At 43.6% G+C, this 23827-nt stretch overlaps 2 protein-coding genes across 4 annotated transcripts in view; both read left to right on the top strand.

The window, feature by feature from the left end:
* The first annotated feature begins 2090 nt into the window (after positions 1-2090).
* Positions 2091-9264, top strand: prrg2 (proline rich Gla (G-carboxyglutamic acid) 2). Of its 3 annotated transcripts, none has more exons than XM_035397244.1 (7): positions 2091-2416; positions 3438-3531; positions 4615-4778; positions 5168-5201; positions 5562-5694; positions 7789-7932; positions 8869-9264. In XM_035397244.1, exons 1-7 carry the CDS (start codon positions 2414-2416, stop codon positions 8915-8917), a joined length of 621 nt encoding a protein of 206 aa, XP_035253135.1. In that variant the 5' UTR covers positions 2091-2413; the 3' UTR covers positions 8918-9264. The 3 variants fall into 3 exon arrangements, with proteins under 3 accessions (XP_035253135.1, XP_035253136.1, XP_035253137.1); XM_035397245.1 differs by lacking the exon at positions 2091-2416 and adding an exon at positions 2557-3210; XM_035397246.1 differs by lacking the exon at positions 2091-2416 and adding an exon at positions 3184-3205.
* A 1913-nt stretch (positions 9265-11177) lies between these two features.
* The window catches only part of prr12b (proline rich 12b), a 36235-nt gene continuing 23585 nt past the window's right edge, over positions 11178-23827 (top strand). Inside the window, 3 exon segments of the mRNA XM_035399098.1 lie at positions 11178-12224; positions 22858-23015; positions 23472-23633. Of these exon segments, the coding sequence (XP_035254989.1) occupies positions 12142-12224; positions 22858-23015; positions 23472-23633 (403 nt within the window). The 5' untranslated portion in view covers positions 11178-12141.

Below are 23827 nucleotides of genomic sequence, written 5' to 3'. Positions count from 1 at the left end.
TCCCAAATCTGTAACATGGACTGAAGTAAAAAGTTTTTCCAGGTTTTACTCTGCACAGTTATTGTGCTAACTCAGTAATCCTGCTTTGTGAAATGCCCCCCTGCTCTCTATTATTTATGTATTTTACTGGAAAATAAACTAGCAAAAGGAAACCTGATGCATATTTTATTTGCATCATGAAATATTTTAAAATATAAAACCCTGGATGGGTCCCCTGGAGCAGAAAAGGTTAAAAACCCCTGATTGTAAGCCAACCATAAAACTAATCAGAGCCTTTCATTACAGCAAAGCGATTTTTTTTAAACTCTAAAAAAAAGACTATTTCTGTAGACGACCACACGGTCACTTGAAGGCAGCAAGTATCAGGTACAAAGACTTCTTATGAGTATATAAATACACTCGCTCGCGAAGGGTGTCGATTTCAGAAACTCACTCCTCCATCTGGTGGCAACAGGAGTCACTGTAATTATTTAAGGGGAGTTCGTCCGAAACCGAACTCCTTCAAGTCGCGGCCTGAAATAGCTTCACACAGCACCGGTGTGCCAGATATAGATGAAACGATCCTGCTCACCAAAGTGAGGCCCCATTTAACTATCTGAACTACTTGCATGCGTTAGCCTTTTCGGCTAGGCCTACTACAACGTCGAAGCTGTTTGAAAGTAAAATTGCAAAGTGCTAAGCTAAATATTAAATGAGCAAAAACTGTTACATCTCGACTTTCCCTTATGTTATTATCAATAGATTATTATTGATAGTAATTTATTTTATTTTATTTTGTCTTCCATACTGAACAGCCTGTGCTCTTTTCTCCGTTAATTACTGAGGATACTGTGAATATTTGCATCTTCCCTTTCTAAAATGACTTAATTCCTGAAACTACAAAGCATGGCAGATTTAAAATAAATTAAAGAATTACCTGAAATTAAATTTACTATGATCGGCACTATTTTCTATTTTTCACAAGTTGAATGAATTATTTATTTCCTCCTTAAAATTCTTCCGAAAGTACTAGCTTTGATTCATCAATAGCTTATCCATCGCGCCGTGTTGCTATGTTAACCACTGACCAGCCCCCATATAGGCCAACTGCACGTGCAGTTCACCTCAAAAAAGCGATTGATGGAGACCAGTAATGACCCTTAATTAGTAAGGCTGCTCCTCGCTACCAAGACAGGATCTGCGGATTAATGTTTTGTTTTAGACGCTGATCGGCAGAATTGTGACCAAGGTAGATCAGCTTTACTTTTCAATAGCCTAGTTTGTAGCTGTAGTCAAAGGCACTGTCTGTTTCTCAGACTTACCAAAACGCTCCTCTGTCACACGCCAATGGGTTTATATGATCTACTCCATATGTCAGTCAATCTGAATATAATAAAATATAAAATAATATAGGTATTTTTTATTTTTTGGACAACCTTAGGAAGGACTGAACGTGCTGTCACACCTTTTAAATATCAAAAGCTATTAAAGTGCAAGTCATAATTTGTAAAAAAAAAAAAAAAAAAAAAAACGGGATTAACCAGAAGCACTCAATATTTCGACTACATCCTGTTCCAGTGTAACCAAATCGACGAAATGCCCCTCACAACGAATTTTTGGGACTAAATGTTTTGCGTAGGAGGCCAAAATGACATATTTACGCATCGGTGTGCTGCTCTTTATGTTGACACGGTATAGCTTTTACTTACCAATAACGTTTGCTTCATTACCAGTTTAACACCTAGATGGAACGCATAATTAAAATTTCGAAAATTATTATTCAAATTTACGGTTTAAGCTTACATTGGCACGCTCTGAAAAGATATAGATAAGTACGGCAACTGTGTATTAACTGGATTAATTCCTGGTTGCGAGAATGACTGAAAATAACTTATTTAAGCATTTAGGGTCGATTCATACGCGGTCACTTAGCCACTTTCCTATTATTTATGAGGCGTTTTCTATCGAACTAGCCTACTCACAGAACGCTTAATCTGTTATTTATTTCGTCGATTTGGTTATGGTTAGGGTTAGGGTTAGGGTTCGAGGCGAGGGGAGGCGAATGAGACAGATACGTAAATCATTAGCCTACATTTTGCCAGCTTTCAAGAACTTCCCATTTGCTTGTTTTTCTTTCACCGACCATACGTAGGTAGAAGAATGTTGTTCAACAGGTATGACTTGTTGTCAAACAGCTATCTGAATTCTAATATATCAGGTAGCTACGTTTCCAGGTGAAAAGGGGCGAAGTGAATAAATTCAGAAATCTGTATTGTCGGTTCATACGTATAAAGTATGAATTTACAAACGTAAACAACGTAAACTATTAGTAAGAGCAGATTAAGAGAGGAGGGCGAAGCGATCAGAAACTTCTGAACGCAACTGTTGTCACTTCAAAAGTCTGACGATAAATCGAAACTGGAGGGAAGACTAGATGGTAAGAAGACATCGCTTAAATGTAGATGCATTTGATGTTTGCGAAGTTATATTAACTGTTCCGTCGCGAATAGGCTACGTTGTGTACAATTCGTTTATGTGTATTTTACGCGATAAATTTATTCCGCATGTTGTAACCTATTTTAGAAATGTAGGATCTGTAGTTCGTTACAATACGCGTACCTGTTTGGCAGACGCCCTTGCCCGGGTGACTCCCATAGCAGGCTATGAAACGTACAGTAGTTACCTGTGGGCTTTAGAAGGCTAAGAATGAACGTGCCTTCACCGTGGACCTACTGCTGTACCTACACATAAATAATGCTAAACTTTTAACAACTTTACGCAACAATCACTACCGGTGCCGATAAAGTGGCACACTTAACTTCGCTCGTGGGACATCTTCGTTTGATATCTGTATATTATGGTTCTATTTAAAACGTGCAGATATTTGGTGCAATACATATTTGTAATAATTAAGGATGTGTCGAAGCTTAGTCTAAAATATAGTTCCATACGGAATGTGGAAATATAAGCAAATTAATCATTGTGCCGAGGACTCCCCTACCAAGTACCACCAGACCCCCCTTTTGCCTTCAAGGAATTCGGCAGTAAGCCTTAATTTTATTTGCGTTCCGTGTACGTCGCGTTTTATTCCCAACTATTGTTTTCATTTTAGCCACTAGATGACGACAGATAGTCATAAAATTGTCTCACCACTTCCAACGACCTAAAAAAAAAAAAAAACTTCCAACGACCCGGGCAGGACTTCTGGGGACTACCAGACACCCAGGAATGGTGGAATATTAGTTACTTTTGCCGTGAAAGAGCTCCGAATTTAACCCCTAGCTATGTCTGGTGCAATCGACCAGATATGTTTATCTTCTATTTCGACCAGATATGTTTATCTTCTTGGTTTAACAAACAGCTAATGTTCAACTAATTTTAATTGCAGATATCATCACTGCAGTGCCTAACTGTTTGAATCCTATATGTAATTTGTGGTGTGCTCCTGTATTTGACAGGCTTTCAAAATGCTGGCTTGTGTACAGTTTTGTGTTGGTTTGCTGACACTGCTGCACCTATCCAAGGCACGAGTTATCCACAACAATGATGAAGGTAACGTCAGATAAATTCTTGTCATTCACGAGTACAAAATAAATGGACTATAGCCAGCCTTGGGGTGTTCAACAAGGACTTTCTACCCCTCTAATTGATTTTCTGGTTTCTCAGTAAATTAGAAAATGAGTCTTGCTGGGCTGAATGCCCTGTTGTAATTACTGTGTATTCTTAGTGTTATTGGATTAGCCCTCAGTTATTCAGTATCTTTTAAAATAGTTTACTCCTCTGGAATATTGTGTGTGCACTGTGTGACAGTGTTAGCCTGTGCCAGTGTTATCCTGCTTCAATAATATCCTGCCCCAGTGTTAGCCTGCTCCAATACTAGCCCCCTCCAGTGCTAGCCTGCACCTGTTTTAGTCTGCTCCGCTGTTAGCCTGCTGCAGTGCTAGCCTGCTCCAGTGTTAGCCGGACCAGTGTTAGCCTGCCCCAATGCTAGCTTGCTCCAGTGTTAGCCTGACCAGTGTTCGCCTGCTCCAGTGCTAGCTTGCTCCAGTGTTAGCCTGCTCCACTGCTAGCATGCTCCACTGTTAGCCTGCTGCAGTGCTAGCCTGCTCCAGTGTTAGCCTGACCCAGTGTTAACCTGCTCCACTGTTAGCCTGACCAGTGTTAGCCTGCTCCAGTGCTAGCTTGCTCCAGTGTTAGCCTGCTCCAGTGCTAGCTTGCTCCAGTGTTAGCCTGCTCCACTGTTAGCCTGCTCCAGTGTTACCTGACCAGTGTTAGCCTGCTCCAGTGCTAGCATACGCCAGTGTTAGCCTGCTCCACTGTTAGCGGCTCCAGTGCTAGCCTGCTCCAGAGTTAGCCTGCTCAACTGTTAGCCTGCTCCAGCGCTATCCTGACCAGTGTTAGCCTACCCCAGTGCTAGCCTGCTCCAGTGCTAGCATACTCCAGTGTTAGCCTGCTCCCCTGTTAGCTGGCCCCAGTGCTAGACTGCTCCAGAGTTAGCCTGCTCAACTGTTAGTGCTAGCCTGCTCAACTTTTAGCCTGCCCAAGTGTTAGTCTGCTCCAGTGTTAAGCTGCTGTGCTGCATTTAGAGTGTTCATGCAGGCCATGTCCAGCGTTCTCAGTCTGTCCTGTGCTCAGTGTTTCTCCAGGAACAGGCTGCTGTCTCCTTTCTCTCCCGCTCCCTCCTCTACAACAGCTGGGACTTTGAGCTTGTGGTGCCTGGCAACCTGGAGAGGGAATGTAAAGAGGAGGTGTGCTCTTATGAAGAGGCACGGGAAATCTTTGAGGACGACACAACAACGGTGAGAGAGAGTCACTGAGGGGGTGACAGTGAGAGAGATAGACAGAGGGAGGGTGGGGGTTGGGGGAGGGGGAGAGAGACAGAGAGAGAGCAAGACAGCGAGGTGGGGAGATAAGGGGAGAGAGAGACCTACACAGGCAGTAGGCAGACAGAGGATTGTGGGGTTAGGGTAGGTAAATGAAAAATTGGTCACAAAGCTGGGGTTAACACAAAAATAGGGCCTGTGAAAATATACACATCAACAGAGTGGCCACTACCATTAATAATAATATTGAGATGTGCATATTCCAAATTGGTGTAAAGGACACTACAGAAACAGAGGGAGAAATTCCAAACAACATTTAAGCTCCATCTGATTCTTGTAATTTTTTTTTTTTTTTTTCATTTCAGAAGCAGTTTTGGGAAACTTACGTCGATAGTCAAGGTGAATATTCCGCTTTTCTCTTTGGTCTTGGTATTAATCAGGTTATCTTATGATTAATAGTGTTTATATAATTGAAGGCTTATTTCATTCTGTACGCACCATGCTCAAGTTAACTTGTTTACTTGTATGCTGTAATTGTATCTGTGTTTTCCTGAGCGTGTTCAGCATTTCTATTTTAAGGGAATGATAAAGGAAAGGGAAGCGAGTGGATCCGTCCGCAGTTATGCGTGCAGATCCAGTGAAGCTCACTGTCCGTTCGGCGGTACACGCGGGCAGTGCACGCGTGCGGTCCGCCCCTCTCTGGCGCGCAGCGGTGTGCTCCTGCGGGGTGTTAATCGCGGCTGCGTCGCCCTCTTTCAGCGTCTGCCCCGCATGTGGACGTGTCCGGCCTGGTGGCGGGGCTCCTGGCCCTGCTGGTGATCGCCGCTCTCGCCACCGTGCTGGGCTGCTACTGCTACAGGGCCCGAGCCAAGCCTGGGACGGGAAGCCGCAGGTCAGCACCTCTCTCTGCTCTCATGTTTCTGTTTGCCAGCACAGTGACTGTGCTTAATGAAGCCTGTGCAGAGCACTGACTGTGCTTAATGTCAGCCTGTGCAGTGCTGTGACTGTGCTTAATGTCAGCCTGTGCAGTGCTGTGACTGTGCTTAATATCAGCCTGTACAGAGCACTGACTGTGCTTAATGTCAGCCTGTGCAGTGCTGTGACTGTGCTTAATGTCAGCCTGTGCAGTGCTGTGACTGTGCTTAATGTCAGCCTGTACAGAGCACTGACTGTGCTTAATGTCAGCCTGTGTAGTGCTGTAATTGTGCTTAATGTCAGCCTGTGCAGTGCTGTGACTGTGCTTAATGTCAGCCTGTACAGAGCACTGACTGTGCTTAATGTCAGCCCGTGCAGTGCTGTAATTGTGCTTAATGTCAGCCTGTGCAGTGCTGTGACTGTGCTTAATGTCAGCCTGTACAGAGCACTGACTGTGCTTAATGTCAGCCCGTGCAATATAGTGACTGTGCTTAATGACAGCCTGTGCAGTGCTGTGACACTGCTTAATGCCAGCTGGTGCAGTATAGTGACTGTGATTAATGACAGCCTGTGCGGTGCTGTGACTGTGCTTAAAGTCAGCCTGTGAAGTGCTGTGACAGTGCTTAATGCCAGCCTGTGCAGAGCACTGCCTGTGCTTAATGTCAGCCTGTGTAGTATAGTGACTGTGCGTAAAGACAGCCTTTACAGAGCACTGACTGTGCTTAATGTCAGCCTGTACAGTGTTGTGACTGTGCTTAATCTCAGCCTGTACAGAGCACTGACTGTGCTTACCGTCAGCCTGTACAGTGCTGTAATTGTGCTTAATGCCAGTCTGTGCAGTATATTGACTGTGGTTAATGCCAGCCTGTGCAGTATATTGACTGTGGTTAATGCCAGCCTGTGCAGCACAGTGACTGTGATTAATGCCAGCCCGTGCAGTATAGTGACTGTGCTTAATGACAGCCTGTGCAGTGCTGTGACTGTGCTTAATGACAGCCTGTGCAGTATAGTGACTCGGGTTAATGCCAGCCTGTGCAGCACAGTGATTGTGCTTAATGCCAGCCTATGCAGTATAGTGACTATGCTTAATGACAGCCTGTGCAGTACAGTGACTGTGTTTAATGACAGCCTTTGCAGTATAGTGACTGTGCTTAATACCAGCCTGTGCAGTACAGTGACTGTGCTTAATGCCAGCCTGTGCAGTATATTGACTGTGCTTAATGACAGCCTGTGTAGTGCTGTGACTGTGCTTAATGCCAGCCTGTGCAGTACAGTAACTGTGCTTAATGACAGCCTGTGCAGTGCTGTGAGTGTGCTTAATGCCAGCCTGTGCAGTATAGTGACTGTGCTTACTGACAGCCTGTGCAGTACAGTGACTGTGCTTACTGACCGCCTGTGCTGTACAGTGACTGTGCTTAATGACAGCCTGTTTAGTATAGTGACTATGCTAAATGTCCGCCTGTGTAGTATCGTGACTGTGCAAAATGTCAGCCTGTGCAGTAGTGACTGTGCTTAATGTCAGCCAGTGCATGTGTGCATCCTATGCACTAATGCAACACCCAGAGCATAACCAGTTTCACCTTCTTAAACAGCAGATGTGCATAGGCATTTGAGCCACTCTTCAAGAGGAACTGCAATAAAGAAATTGATTTTTTAAAAGAATTACTATGCATGAATTTAAGCATATTAACCGTTTAAAGCATAAGATATCAGTTGTGATTCGAATGTTCTTAACTGAACATTCCAATGCTGATGTAAAAATCACTACTGTTGATTGAAAGCAATGGAGTTCTAGAACACCTGATTTAGAATTTTGAAGAAAAAAAAACACATTCTAAAAAAACCTACTCTTCAAAGGGTTAAAGAGACTTACACTTAGTCCCAGTGTGTTGAAGTTACGTTCATTCCTATATACTTCTCTTTGCTGCACATGCAGAGGTTCCCTTTACTGAAAAACCCCACAAGCCTTGAACTGCAAATGCACTTCATAATTTCAGCCAAATGTGTTTGTTGACTAAAAAGCTCTGAAACCTCCTCCTGGGAAAATGCACACGTGTAATGCCTCTCTCAGGGTTCCTGTGAGGACTCCTGCGGACATGCCGCCCCCCCCGGAGGCGGTCCCCTTGTCTGGGATAGGAGCGCCTGGACTGCCCTCCTACAACGAGGCCCTGCACAGCAGCGGCCAGCACGACGCACCCCCTCCCCCCTACTCTGGGTTTGTGTCCTCTCCGTGCCGGAGGAGTATAGCGCCCTCTGAGTGTACTACTCCCTGCTGTCAGCGCCTTCCTGCAATCGCCTAGTGTTCACTACACTCCTGTTCACCTGGTGTTTACTACTCTCCTGTTCACCGAGTGTTCACTACTCTTCTGTTCACCTGGTGTTCACTACACTCCTGTTCACCTGGTGTTCACTACTCTCCTCTTCACCGAGTGTTCACTACTCTTCTGTTCACCTGGTGTTCACTACACTCCTCTTCACCTGCTGTTCACTGCACTCCTGTTCACCTGGTGTTCACTACACTCCTGTTCACCTGGTGTTCACTGCACTCCTGTTCACCTGGTGTTCACTGCACTCCTGTTCACCTGGTGTTCACTACTCTCCTCTTCACCGAGTGTTCACTACTCTTCTGTTCACCTGGTGTTCACTACACTCCTGTTCACAGAGTGTTCACTACTCTTCTGTTTGCCGAGTGTTCACTACTCTCCTGTTCACTTAGTATTCACTACTCTCCTGTTCACCTAGTGGTCACTACTCTTCTGTTCACCTAGTGTTCACTACTCTCCTGTTCACCTAGTGTTCACTGCAACCCTGTTCACCTAGTTTTCACTACTCTTCTGTTCACCTAGTGTTCATTACTTTCCTGTGAACTTAGTGTTCACTACACTCTCGTTTACCTAGTGTTCACTACTCTCCTGTTCACCTATTGTTCAATACTCTCCTGTTCACCTAGTGTTCACTACTCTCCTGGTGACATAGTGTTCACTATTCTCCTGTTCATCTAGTGTCCACTACTCTCCTGGAGTATTCACCTAGTGTCCACTACTCTTCTGGAGAATTCACTTAGTGTTCACTTCTCTCCTGGAGTATTTAATTGTATTCACTGTATTCTGGTAAGGTTGACTTGAGTCGGCACTGTCTTTTCCCACTGCAGGGAAGAGACCACAGAACCAGAACCACCCAGCCCAGCTGAAGTGGAGTGAGGTGAAGAGGAAGAATAAAAAGCATAACACGAAGAAGAATCAAGAGGCGGGAACTACAAATGGGATCACTGGACGAAACGGGGAGAACTGGGGGGAAGGACGGAGGTGGTGCTCGCGGAACTGTCACACTGTTACCAGTCAGTTTATTCATGCAGTGTTGTTACCATAGCATTCCATGTTTACTCTCCTGTTCACCTAGCATGTTTATTCCAGGAAATGGCTTACAGTGCCTTCAGTCACCACTGTAGTTCACACATCGAGTGCATTTTCAACTTCATATAACCTATTTTTAATGTGTACCTGTGTATTTATATGTCTCTTTAATAAAATACTGTCATTTTAATACAGTATCTGGTTTTTTCCTGTTGTCCACTTTAATGTGAATAGACTCAATTGTTACTAGAATGTATTTAACTGTGATTGGCAGTTGGTTAATTCATAAAGTAGAACCCACAAATATCTCTATCTAAAGGTTTTAGGGTTTAGGTCAGCCAGTCTCTCCGTCTCCTCTACTAACATTTTTTGGTTTTCCAAGAGAAATACTGGCATCAAAACATTGAAATTGCTCTTTAAAACTGTATTGAAACAATAAAGATAATTGACTTGAAATAATAGGGGATTATTTGAATTACCATTAAAATATTATAAAACAACATATATGAGATGATGCATAATGACATGAATCAAACTGCCAGAGGAATTTGTCATCAAATTGTGAAAATGTATTTCTTAAATATATTGTACTACGAAGAGCATAAATTGAGAAACCCATGTTTTGAAATGCATCCGATTTCTGGGTGAAAAATTCCAGAGTACTGGTATTTATTTTGCTGATAAAGGTGTATTATGCAATTATGCAGAACACAACGGGTAGTTAAAAACCGAAGCCTCGGTTGGCATCTGAATGCACCAATCATGTTTTCCATTTCAATGTGATTAACTCGTCATCCTGTACATACCGTTATAGGCTATTGTTAAGTGACTGCCTGTTACGTAAAGCCCTGCATCCTCTAATAATTCGTAATGAACTTAGGACCTGGTGGTGTGTTATGTAGTCTTTTGCATGTCTAGCCTGATGAATAGCAACACAGAAAAACACAGGAAACGACATGTTCCAATTATTAAGAAAAAAAAATCAGTATATCAATGCAATATGCCAAGCTGGACTTGTTATTTCAGGTTATTGTGTAGTTTAGGCGGGATACAGTTGTTAAAACCTTGCAAGCCATTGCACAAATAAATGTCCGTCAGTGATATTCAGACCATGATTGCGACATAGCACGAGAGTCAACACCCCGCCGAGTAGGGGACATCGTAGAGTTTACACGGGTTGCTTTAATAGTTTAGGGCCCATTGAATATAAAATGTCAGATTGCAGTAACCATGTCCTCTTCAGTGTAGAGATCATCCAATCAATTTTCCATTCCATGTCCTGCAGCGACAAAACATCCCTGCTCGTCCCATCATACTTGCACATCGATTAGTCTGTTGTGCGAACTTACTATGCAGGGTGGTCTATGCAAACAAGTTTACATGACTTCCTTGTGGTCGCGGAATACGTCAACCTGAGATGATGCTGTCTATATTGGCATGTTGGCAGGCTGGACTAACTGTACCGTTGGTCTCCGTCTGAATTCACAGCCGGGCAACACGTTATAAAACAGTCCGTCGATGATAGGCTGCGGAGGTCACGAGCGACCCCTCGCACCACGAGCGAGACATCGTGTTCCATCTTTGCGACGCGTACACGCGCGGCTGATTCCGCTGCTACACAAACGTCATGTAAACACTGCTACTACGGGATGGTTTACAGAGACGTCGTCTGCATACCAAACGACCACATAGAGGGTCAATTTCTCATTAATGCCTATCACTGAAAGGCATTGTTCACAAAATAAGTGGGGTGTATTAGGTCCTTTCTGTTTTCCTTTCGGTTATTTCCCCAGGCTAGACATTTAACACCTTAAGTCCGCACGTCACCTGTGCCTAATAATGTATCTCAATAGAGAGGTGAAGCAGTTAAGTCACTCCATCCTATTACAGCTAGACAGAAATTATCCATTAATGAAACCGAGGGCTAAACATTTAATGGAAATTATATATTTCACATAGATGCATGTGTAGGTGAGATCTGTTCATCAAACGCTGTTTTTATTACAATGTATAAAACACGGATATGCATTCCGATAGTTATTATAGGTAATCAATAGCTCGGGAGTCCAACGCTCAGTAATGATCAAATATTTAGAATCCCTGTCCATCAGTTACCGGACACAAGCGTGCTCCCGGCAAACCATCCACTTTCACTCATTCTCCATTCCCATCCCCCTTTCTCACTCGCGTTTTGTTGAAAATGGATCTGAACTGTATTCTGGGAATGGGTTTCATTCGTCTGTGACAGGGAGAGAGAAGGGGGGTAGCGAGTAGACAGACGTGTGCGTTTGAGAGAAAGGGAGTGCGATTGTACGAACAAGCAAGAAACCCGCTTTCAAAAATGGCGTCTTTACAACAAAATGACTGAAAATATATCCCAAATCGAGGCCCATATCTCTCCAACACGAAGGCTCGGTATCCAGATTCGCTGCGACTCTTCATCGTGTTGTTTGAAAGAGAAGTGAAAAGGAACGCGAAGACACCCAATCAAGCCTTATTTCGATGCATCGCTACAACCTTTAACTAAGTGATGGGATGTTCGATGCAATCGCATTTTCGGGAATTAAAGCTAGATAATGCAGAAATAAAGCAAATGTTAGCTGGCTAAGAGCTAGCTGCAACCTGCACGCTTGTTAATTTAAACAAAGACGTTTCCAACGCGTAATTGCTCTCCACATACAGGCATGATAGCTATCTGGCTACATAGCCGCTAATGATGAACAACTACTGCCTCCTCTGCAATAGGGACAATAGGCATTGAAATAAATACGTGAGCGAGAGGGGAAGGAAGGAAGAAACTGGATTTTTTTGGTGGTGGTTGGTGTGGACCCCCCTCCCCTTCAACCCCCTCCTTCCCTCTCTATCCTCCATCTCCCCCTCCTCCTTCTCCTCCCCTCCATTTCTCTCCCCATCTATGCTGTTTCCCATTCTTGAAGACTTGCTTGTGAAACGGGAGAAATAGACACTGAACAGAGGAAAACACACGGGGAGTAACTGTGTGTTATAATTTAGAATATTTCCTCCCCTTCCCCCCACTATCTCTCCATCTTCATCCCTCGTTTTTTTCTTTAATGGATAGAAATTATCCTGGTACAGGATTTGGTGATTTGGGCGCAGGAACGGGATGGAGTTATGAGAGGTCGGCGAAGGCAAGGTAAGCATTTGTATCCATGCACGGCACTTTCATGCATTCAATGCATAAATAGCTTACGGCAGTGGCAAGCTGTAACAATACCCATGCAAATTGCCTGAGTGCAATGTGTGTGTGCTCCTTGTGCAAGTTGATACATCGGTTATATTGCGTGGGTCATTCAGGTATAGCCACCAGTATTGTTATTATCAGGGAAGGGGGGATCTTGAAAATGCAAGGAATGCGATTGAGAGTTAATGTGTGGTATGGAAGGTAGACCGAGGCAGAATAAGAGGAGGGAGAGGGGCGAGAAGAGGGGGATGGGTTGGAAGATGCAGCGATCGTATCATCAAAAAAGAAAAATCAACTGTTTTTTGTTTGCAGGAGCATGCTGTCAGTTACGTTCCACGTTTGCCTCCATGCAGACTTAAAGCAATTGCCACCTTTACTGAAGGTGGGGATATGTGTTGACAAACCAATGTTTGCGACTAATTAGCGAGTCATATGTCCGTAGATAGCGACTTAGATAGCTGGTTACAGCAGCAAGCTGTATCGCGAGCTATATCGGTTGTATCTCGGCAAATATAGAATGGCCTGTGTTCTGTTATAGGGTGGTGCAATATTATGATATTATCTAGGTGCCTAGCTATGAGCAAACCGAGCCTTTTGATTTCGTTACCCCGTAGAAATGAAAGTAAAACGAGTGTTTTCATTTTGTGCAATTATTAGCGTTACATTAGAATTCACTGCCATAATTTGCAGCACTTAGCTAATGAAACTTATTAATCGCATTAGTTAAATATTTTAATTAGCATGCAAACAACCCCGGCTATTAGCTAGCTATCGAACGGCAAGTATGCCAGTGAAATCTGCTAAAAATTTGCCCTTAGGAATTTCAAATTGCCCCATGACATTGTATGTATTATGGCCGATTATGGTTATTTTCTAGCTTAATAGGATACCCAACGTTATATCTGTCCAACTAAGGCAACGACGTTAGTTGGCTAACACACGCGTACTAGCTAATTGATGTTAAAAAGTTAACGTTAGCTAATAGCTAGTTCTGTGCAGACGTTTAATGTTTGATGCAATTGTTTAAAGCCAACGGTAGCCAAGTTGAGTTTTGCACATGCACACATACATTTTTTTTACAGTCTTTACAATATTTGTGATGGCACCTGGCAAGAAATTTGCTAAATATATTTTCTAGCTAGCACAGAGAACACCAGCAATCTAGCTAGGCTACCTAACGTTAATTGTCTGATTTGTGTCATTAGCTAATGCTAATTAGTAGCTAACTTCCTATTCTCAAAAGGCTGTAAAAATTCGTCTATTTAAAGTTTACTGGTTAGCCAGCTAGCTTGCTAACTAGATGCTACTCAAGCGACAGTTAGGTATCGCGAGCCGGATGCCGGGTACAATTAGGGATAGGTAACTAGAGGGAGGTAGCTAGCTAGCCAGTGGTAGGGTAGAGCTTTATTTCTTCCTAAAGGCGAGTACAAATGGTAAAATACATGTTAATGACATGCACTCGTTTATATTTTAATATTGCAAACTGGAACTCTGATCTAGGCACAAAACTGTTAACGTTAAAATGGAGATGCTATGCTTTTCTTGATGTAGGTTGCTACCGTTAGCTAGCTAGTTATGTTGTGGTGAATGGCTGCTTCAGGTCGCGGCCTACTTAGTCCATAGCCAGTCCTGCCTACGTTATCAGTCGCCGTGACAACCAGCATACATTTCACTGTATTTGTATTTTACTAACGTAGACGGTCAGCCTGTTAGAATTCTATTTAAAAAGGAAAAGCTCCCTGTTTAATGCAAAATTAGTGGGACAGTACTCACGGCCAGGAACCCCGCATCCCGAACAATTTAAGGTCACAGACATAAATATTTAGATAACTGATGCCAGTTGTTTATATAGATTGTTCTGGGTCTGTTCTTATGGTGACATCAACCTAGTTATCAGCCTCATTTAATGAATCCAAAAGATGTTCATATAATGCTTACATCATTTGTGAGACCAATGAATTAGAAAATATACAAATCAGAATAAACTTGTTATAAAAGTGTAAAGCTTATAAATAATCCATGAAGGACCACATTCAGGTGAATTAAAATGGGAAGTCAGGAATAATGCATTTATTTATTTCACTATGGATCAAGAATATATATATAAAAAAACATAGTAAGTACATATGAATTTCAGCTGCATTTTACTCCAGTTCTCCAGTACTTGGGGTATGCTGTAGTTTATACAGTAAACAGCTGAAAAACATAAAATGTGCTTGGGTTATATGAACAGGGATGTGGTTGCAGTGAGACATTGTGGCCCCAGGAATGCGTGGTGCTATCATTGTGACTTGCTGCTTTGAATCAGTCATAGTGTATGATGGTGTAGAGCAAATGTTTATAGTCCTGATTGAAAGGAATTATGCCTATGAAAGTATATGCATTTTGTGGCCTTTTGGACAGTATGATCATTTTCAGGAACATAAAAGTGGTACGGGTAAAACTAGGTTACTTTTGCCATCTACCGTCCGATTCATTCACATACAGTGCTGAAGGCTCTACCTGTGTTTGTCATTCCTGGAATATAAAAACTGAGGTGGAATGTAGCAGCCAGAGTTTATCAAACAAATGTGAAAATGTGTTGCGTGTACCTGTGTGCAGGTATAAGCCAAATAACTGTTTTGCGTTTGCTTTGATTTTATAGTGTTTTACAAGCCGCTATTACCGTTTGAGCTTCCAAAAAATCAATAAACTCACTTGATGTCGGTTGCCTTTTTTGTGAATATTTTTTCCTTTTGGGAATTTTGTACTGCCTGTTATTTTCTAATGCCATGAATATAAATATTTTTAAAGAAATATTGTTCTGTCGAAGAAGGTCAAGTACTGCAGGTTTTAGAGCTGAATTACAACAAGCAACAACAGTGCCACCAGTATTTTACTTGCATGGTGAGCTTGTTTACTGGTGTTACTCAGCAAATGTGCATTTCTAAAACCTCATTTTGTACTTTCTGGTCCAGTTTGGAGTTTCCACTCACGTTTCTAGGCCGTATAATCCTTGGTTTGTTCAGGTGGACTCAGGCTAGCATGCGCATCCTGCGATAAGCATGTAATGCGCTCCTGCAGTCACCCAGTCGAGCTGCGCAGTCACTGTGTCTCAGAACCATAGACTGATTGATAAGTTGGTGCAGACAGGCTGCAGGCATCTGATGTACCAGAGGGGGCGCCATTGCAGGAGGAGCGGTAGGCCATACTCTACAACAGAGGTGGGCAGGCCATATCTGTTTCAGGTTTTTGTGCCAACTTCTGCCCTTAATTAGCCAGCGTTTTTAACCTTTTCACCATCTGACATTTTAGCTACAGGTCTTGATAGGCATGTGAATAACAGCCGAAGACTGTTCTTGTGTCCCTATATGAATGTTTTACTGTGATCTAAACTACAAGTGAGCCAGCGTTGGTGTATACAGCCAATTAGCTTATTTAGCCAGGATAATTGTTGGAAACAAATACCTGGGTACACACCATCCCTCCAGAAGCGGAGTTGTCCACCCTTGCTCTACAAACTGAAGCCCCCCCTCTGCTGTCGACATTGGGAGCGCAGTCTGTGGTGGAACTATGATTACAAATGTGGGGCACTTTTTACGTTTTTGGAGGCCTACAAAAAATGATTTTTTTATTATTTTTTTTTTAGTAATACAGTTTCCCTCACCTTACAGTTAGCTGGCAGTACCTGCATGTCACCATGGCTCATAAAAGCAAACCCATCTGTTCACACCTCAGTGAACTGCGTGAATGGCAACGTGGATGGGAGACATTTCTCCTTATGGTTCCAGTGCTGTTTCTCCTGTGGCCTCGGTGCACAGATCAGAACATTTTCAATAGACAAATCTACGTTTTTGTGATTTTTAAAAAGTGTTGGGGACAAAATGAGCCCTTGGAAAAATTACAGGACATTACGCTTGTGGGGCCAATTACGTCTCGGCCTGAGGCGTTCTGTCCAGACGCACTCAGCTTCACCCAGAGTGATAGCATAGGCTGTTCAGAAGACGAGTGATTTGCGCTCATTCAGTTTTAATGCCGATGCTGAATTATTGTTCGCTCCTAATGCAGTGCAGTCAGCGTTCATTTTGGAACACAGCAAGACGCTGTTATGGTCAAAGGCACGGCAGGCACGATGGAATTCAAACAGCGAACATCCAGGCTTTAAGGATTCAGTCTGTAGTAATTGTAGTTGCTGTCATATTCCAAAAAAATTTGTGAGGTTTTTTTTTTTTTTTTGGGGGGGGGGGGGGGTTACATGAGCTATCCCTTCGGGTCCTTTTTGCAGGGTTTACGTTTGACGCGATGTCCATTTAAACTGCTGGGCATTTGACACGCTTCAGCGGAACATCGGCGCAGGGCTCCGTTCTGCAACAGGTCCGCTTCTCTAACCGCGGGGCCGCAATTTATGGCCTGCCGCAGCAGTCGGGTGCCGAAATGTCCGCGGGACGAGGAAGCTGCCGTCACCGTCCGGGTTTCTGGGCCCGACACCGCCTGCCCCGCTCTCTTCTGGGAAAAGAGCGCATTTGAATGTTAATTAATATTAACGAGCGCAGCCCAGTTTGCACGACGCAATAAACATTTGCACCCGCTATGAAATTTATGCTGCATTACTTTGAGTAAGGTGCTGGTATCCATGGGAGCAGATATGGCTGCATGTGCAAGCTGTTCCAAAGCGAGGCTCCCTGGGTAATGGAGGAATTGTGATTACCTGTGCGCATTTGGGTGGAGTCAACTGCGAGCCTTTAGTCATTTCCTTATGTTCTGCTGTCAGCAATGGCATTGAAGCTGAAACGACTTTTCCGCAGCGCTCAAAGAATAAATTAAAACGATAAGATGTTCCGTTACTGTGTTTAAAATCTCTCTTTCTATTTAAGGGGGACAGACTGTGTTGAAATGCCTCCGTGCGTTTGTAAAGGACTTCACGCTGTTCAGCCCTCAGAAAACTGGTTTCCAGGGGCTTTTTAATCATGTGTGCCCCGTACCAATCCAGTCCAGAGTGGGACTGCGTTCTTCAGCTGGAGCGGTCTGCGGAAACATTTATGCACAGATTACGTCATCTTCACCGTTTTGTCTCTGCTTCCTCTCCTCATCATCAGCAACGTCATCATTACGTGGAGAGTGAGGTCACCCGCGGAATCTGTGCATTTGAAACTGTATTATGATGTATGATTCAGGGACAGGTCCATATGTTTGTGAATTTGTCCCGTTTTTGTGAGGCGCATAAGGTTGATTGAATTCGTGTGCGTCTAGAAGGCAGAAAGGGAGGGAAAATGTATATTTCAACGGACCACACTTGACGGGGGAAAAGCACTTCCTCGTGGCTGCGTTTACACTGAACTGTCAAAAGCTGAGGCTTTCCCAGTCTGCAGCGAACAAGCGTGGCCTGACAGAATGTTGGCCAACTTTAGACACGATGGCAGGTTTTACTGGGGCTTCTGTCACTCAAGTGGAAGTAGTCGTTTATCCTTGTCAGGTAATTACATATTAGTGATTTTAGTAAAGTCTTTTTCATGTATCCTTATATAGTTGTAGAATTTAAAAATTATTATTCCTCTTGACCTGTACGTCAGATCTGCTTTCCGACAAATTACATTTTTTAAAAGTCTTCTCAAAACAGCAGAAAAGCACTAGACTGTACTTGGAACCTCGGCTATAGGTGAATCTCCTGTCATTTGGAATGCGAGCTACCATTTTGGCTCAAACTCCTACTTACACCCAGCTAGGGGTTCAGCAGAAACCTGACCACAGACATTTTCTGACTGGTTTTTATGAAATAAGCAGCCCTGCTTCCACCTAACTGACATGGGCTCTTACCTGACCGTCTGTTGCATCTGGAATTGATCGACAAAGTTTTAGCCCAGGTCAGTGGAAAGGCCTCTGGCTCCACCCAGGTATAGCTGACCTGTAGCTGAGTTAAATGGATGGAATGGTAAATGGACTGCATTTATATAGTGCTTTTATCCAAAGCGCTTTACATTTGATGCCTCTCATTCACCCATTCACACACACACTCACACACCAACGGTGAAAGGCTGCCATGCAAGGTACCAATCAGCTCATTGGGAGCAATTAGGGGTTAGGTGTCTTGCTCAGGGACACTTCAACACGCCCAGGGCGGGGGATCGAACTCTCCGACTGCGAGACAACCGCTCTTACCTCCTGAGCTATGTTGAGTTGAGTCAGAGTTTAGCTTGGCAGAGCTCACGACACATTGGTTGGCCCGTCCTTTCTCTTTAAAATGCATTCTTGTTCCTGCAAGTGTATAAATATAAACCCCAACCATGTAGCTAAGCTATGGCAGAACCCTGCTCATTGTGTACTGAGGGCGAGCGGCGTGTTGACGTCAGTGATGTCATAAATTTCTCTTCTGTGAAGCTGGACACAGTGGGTCAGTTGCGATTTATCTCCCTATACTAGGCTTTAATTGCATGCATAACAACAGTAGGAACGATAAATTGGCTACACAAAAAAAACAAAAAAGAACTGCGTTTACACCAAGTCTTGACAAAGCATCCAAAAAATGTTAAGGAACAATATATTACATTTTAGAGTGAAATTACCAAGATAGCAGGAATATTATACGGGGGTGCTTAAAAAAGGGATAATGATGGCCCCTGTAATGTTCTGTGTGGTCAGTGCAGTGTTGTCAGTACAAATATAATATTGGTGTTCACATGGCCAAGGTAAGGTGCGTATGGAAATCCTAACCCCGAAGTGTAATTTTAAAGGATGTTACGCAACTGAAAGGTAGGCGTAGATCAGGACACTTTTAAATGTGGATTATGAGGAAGGATTGAAAGGCTTGAAAGAATTTAAACCGAGCTGGGATAATGCGCTAGGAAGCGCCTTAATCGTGTCTCCCCAGCACTACGGTAACTGGCCTAATAACAAGGTAATAAGTCCCAGAAATTCCGAAGATTTCCCCCATCGGAAGTTTGCCTGAGCCGTGGAGAATAGCAGCGCGTCTTTTATCAGCCGCGGCTCTGTCACGGTCGCTCATTATGCTCCGATGGGAAGGTGCACTGGAGGTCTGAGCCCGCGCGGATTGCTTTTGCGCACACGGAGCGCTATGTTGAACAGTGTGATATGGGTTTCGCTGAAGTTTGTGCCTTCTGCACATGCTGAGATCTTAAGTAAATCTGGCCTTTAGCGTTGGGTGTTTGGTAGAGTATGGCTGCTCTCACTGTAGAGGCAGTGCTTGGGTTTTCATTCAGCAGCGCAACTTTGCGCTTTCAGGCTGAGGTCAATCATTATTATGCCATTTGTGAATAAAATACAAATTTAATACAAAAGGTCTCTGAAATTATTCTCAGTTAAGGCCGGAGAAATATGTTCCAAATAGAGATTATCTGGTTTCGGCTTGGTCCAAAGGATTACACAGGCATGGTTTAATAACGGTTAAGTTTGACCAGTGTGGACCACTCAATTATAGTATTAAAATTGATTTTAGTCTCTCTGTCACAGTGGCAGCCCCCACCAGTCATGATATATTGAGAGGTATCCAGTTTTAATCAAGATGGCGGACAGTCCAACAATACAGAACGTGGAAGCGTAAATTGTTTTCTCTTAGAGAAATGTCTGCTGTTAAGGTTCTAAGCGTTTTAACTTCCTGTTTTTTTCTTGCTCCCAACTTGGAATACCGGCTTTTGTTTGCGGACTCCTCCCATCACTGTGATGTGCTCTGTGAATTTGCATATAGATCACCCAGAATGCCTCTGCTTCTCAATGTGCAGGCTACAAACTGAGCTGTTTCTGACTGGTGGCATGTTGGCCAGAGGAATGCCTGTCGACCTGTAAATACCTTGCCTCATGATATTCTTCAGGTAGCATGGTGCCTCGGGTAACCTTGTAGTATGATGGGTAGGGAGCAGGGCTGGTAACCTGAAGGTTGCAGGTTTGATTCCTCGGTAGGTACTGCCGTTTCTCTTTGGGAACCTGTATTGCTGCAGTTCATAACCTGCTGCATAAATGGATCTTTGGCATTAAATGCAAAGACGTGTAAGTTTGCTGAATGTCTGTACTGTAATGTGGTGGCCAGTTAGGCCTGTGTGTTTGCTGTTGCTATTGTGTGCTCGTACCCCCTGTCATCGTTTAGTTACTGAAGCAGAGACTTGCTGATGAGTTTTTACCCTCCTAGCTGTTTAATTAGCTATAGCAAGCGATAATTAAATCGAATGAATTGTAAATAAAATTTTACGCCACAAGCTCTCATTTGAATGCTAAATTCTCAAAAACTCAAATCAACCTAACGTCAAATATTTCTCCAGAAACAATAATTTACTTGTCTGATTTTTACCTGTTGTTGAAGGAATTTTGAAAACTCACACCTGATTGTCTGCACCAATGGGCATAAAAACCCTGGCCTCATTTCCTGTTCCCTGATTCCTTCTCCCTGATTGTGGAACCACAGGTGTACAGGCCTAACAAATATACAGATGCATAATAAATATATGAACCAAACAAGATGAAACACAGCACCTTGCCACATGTCGTTACTATATCCCAGAACTATATGTTGATATCTTTGCATCTTTGCAAGTGGAACTGCACGTTCTATTAGATGTGCTGTATTTCACCGTTTGTTGCATAATTTCTGATGATTGACGAAGTTCTTATTTACTAGGGATGCAAACGCTGATCATTTAACCTTTATAATGAGTAACGTTACCTTCAGTTCTTCAGACATTTGTCCAGTCAGTTTATCCAATCTTAAGCTACATTTGCCAACATCCAATTAACCAATCAAATAATTTAGATCCGAATGTAAGGCCATGGCAAAGACGGATACAGTGCACTTTGCTTTCTCTGTTCATATATCCCGTAACACGTGTGAAAAGAAAGACTCGTGATGTGGAAAAAACATGCAATTATAATGGTAGCCCGGTATTTATAATATAAAAAAGACGCGTCTACACCGCTCGCGTAGCGGCAGCAATAGCGGCACGTGGAAGCAGCGCAGAATGCCGTTACCCCCGCCAGCCCTGTTCTCTTTGTGCCTCTTGCACTTTGCACTTTCTCTCCAGTGGGTTTGCTAATGGGCTATATTTTCTGTAATGTTGCATTTTGCTTCAGGCGCTCGTTAAGTTATAGGTTGTGAGCATAATTCTGACTCGGGTAGTGATTTAAAATTTGATATTGTTTATTATATTTATATTATGTCACAAAATTTCTTCCAAGATGCACAACTCCTTATTCCCACATTTAGTTCTGCACGGTGGCTGTATAGCTGCCTCTCTCGCTCCTCTCCCAGGTATGCCTACGTTAGGCTTCATGCTCTATGGGAATTATCCGCACCTTCCACAATATCTTGCGAGTGTTTCTGTTGTGTACTCATGTGTTAAAATCTATCCCTCATCCCAAAATTATTACCGCTACCGAAAATAGATTGTTGGCATTAAACATTACTCAATGAAAAATTAACAAGAAAATTTATGAATCTTTCATATATTCGTCTCATTCCATAGAATACAGCCACGTGACATAAAATATATTAAAATTGTAATTTGCGCTTCAGGAACTAATATCACAGCATACCTAGTGCTTGTGGTACCTTGTGAACTTGAAATTGCTGTGCCAGAATACATCTTTGGAACAAATATTATCCGTTGGAATTTCCTTATCTTTCAAGGTAGTGTTATCTTTATGTGCATCAAATTAATGAGTTTAATCGACATAAGAGGGGAGACATCACCTCAGTAGGCTAAGTATCCTAAGCTTTCGATAGGAAGTTCAGCAGTTCCAAACACTGATAATGAGTCGACCTACATCTGAGATATCGAACAGGCTGCGAACAGCAATTTTATGTTTCGATTCAACTACCTATGATCCAGTTCATAGGAACCATACTGTTTCTTATCTCCTTCACTTATTGGCTGCATCGTCTGATCAGAATTTCTCTTATATATTTCTAAAATACCCCCCCCCCTTCACAAAATCAGAAAGACACCACTCCCCCTTCTAAATCCTTGGGGAATATATTTATTTATTTTGTGCCAGGACGATGTAAAAATGAAAAAGCTTGTTCTTCTACATTTTGGTTGGTTATACAACATCAGCTGTTCTCCACTGGGACAGAAGGGAACAAGAGAAGCGTTAACAATTAAATTTAGGAGATCATATGTATCCAGAATTGATCATATGTAGCCGGACGTGGAAAGAGCCGCGCTGCGCTGCGATCTCTGCGCGAGCAGTGCAGAAAACTGCCCGCCGACGTGCCTTCAGAAGCTGTAGACAAGTGTGAACGTGCTAAGCGCATTCAGTTCCGGGCACTGACCTCTGTGTTTTCAGGTGACCGTCATAAACCGTTCTCTTACTAATGGGCATGAGCCATTAGCGCATGTATTATGCAATAGCATTATGGAGTACTGGTCATCCACCAGTCGTTGGATGTAGGAGATTGCTCAAATATATTTATTCATGTAAATCAATTTGCATGCTTCTGTTGTCTTGACATATAAAGAGGTCTGGACAAGTGCTTCCCAGAAAGCAAAGAGACTGTGTGCACTGATTGTGTATTGCATAAGTAGGTAAGTGTATTGGCTGTATTTGACTGCATAGTTGAATAGTATTTTTTCTGTATTAACAAACTCCGCTGTGTCTCTTTCAGTCTGGTGTACGGGAGCTCCAGGTCATCCCATCCAGACTCTGAGCTTCTCCACCGCCAAGCATATGCCACGCCCCACCCCCTGCAGGGCTACGCGACCAATCACCATCCCGGTAGCTCCGGGCAGGGCGGGGCCTGGGGGGCGGCTGGGCGGAGCTTGGGTAAGAGACACACCTGCGACGTTCACGTTTAGCTGTACTTCCTTTCCTTTCTGTCTGCGGAAGGCCAGCATCGTCTGACCACAGCAAATGCTCGAATCTGTCTGATTCCAAACTGTCCATTTCCATCACTTCCACCAATGCCTTCTAATATTATCAACCTGTGTTGCATATTTCTCTCTGCCAGATTAAAATGAGGTATCTTGTTTAAAATTTAAAAAACGAAAATTGTTTTAACGGTCTTGTGTTTAAAATGAAATTGCTATGGCTGCATCTGTGTTACAGTATAAGTATGTTTAGTTTGTATAGAATAGAATGGCTAATAGTCTGCAGGTTGGAGTCTGTTGGAGTCTGCTGGAGTGTGTGTCCTGCCCGTGTGTTAATGAGCCTGTCCTCTGCAGTAGAGATGGGCTTGATAAGGTCGCTCGCGGTGAGACCCCGTTTGTGCTGCTCTCTCAGGGCTGTCCGGCCTGTTCGACACCGGCCTGCACCATGCCAGCCCCTCGGGCCCGGACGCTTCCGTGATGAACCTCATTTCGGCCCTGGAGTCCCGGGGCCCCCAGCCGCCCCCCTCCGCCTCCTCCCTCCTCTCCCAGTTCCGCACCCCCTCGTGGCAGGCAGGTGGGTGTGCGCTGACCGCCGGCCGCTCTGACCAATCACAGACAGGCTGGGCAGAGAAAGCCCCGAGCGGCTAAAGCCTGCTCCTGCTAGCGACGCTCACGGCCTCCTCGTTTCTCCAGGTGTACCCCGACAGTGTGAAAAGCCTGGCGTTGGTCCGGCTGTGTCGTCCACTGCGGTGGTTTGTGTCAGTATTG

The sequence above is a fragment of the Anguilla anguilla genome, chromosome 17 (assembly GCF_013347855.1).
Source record: "Anguilla anguilla isolate fAngAng1 chromosome 17, fAngAng1.pri, whole genome shotgun sequence".
NCBI classification, from domain to species: Eukaryota; Metazoa; Chordata; class Actinopteri; order Anguilliformes; family Anguillidae; genus Anguilla; species Anguilla anguilla.
The sequence above is the reverse complement of the archived record's forward strand: the minus strand, read 5'-3'. Positions and strand labels throughout refer to the sequence as shown.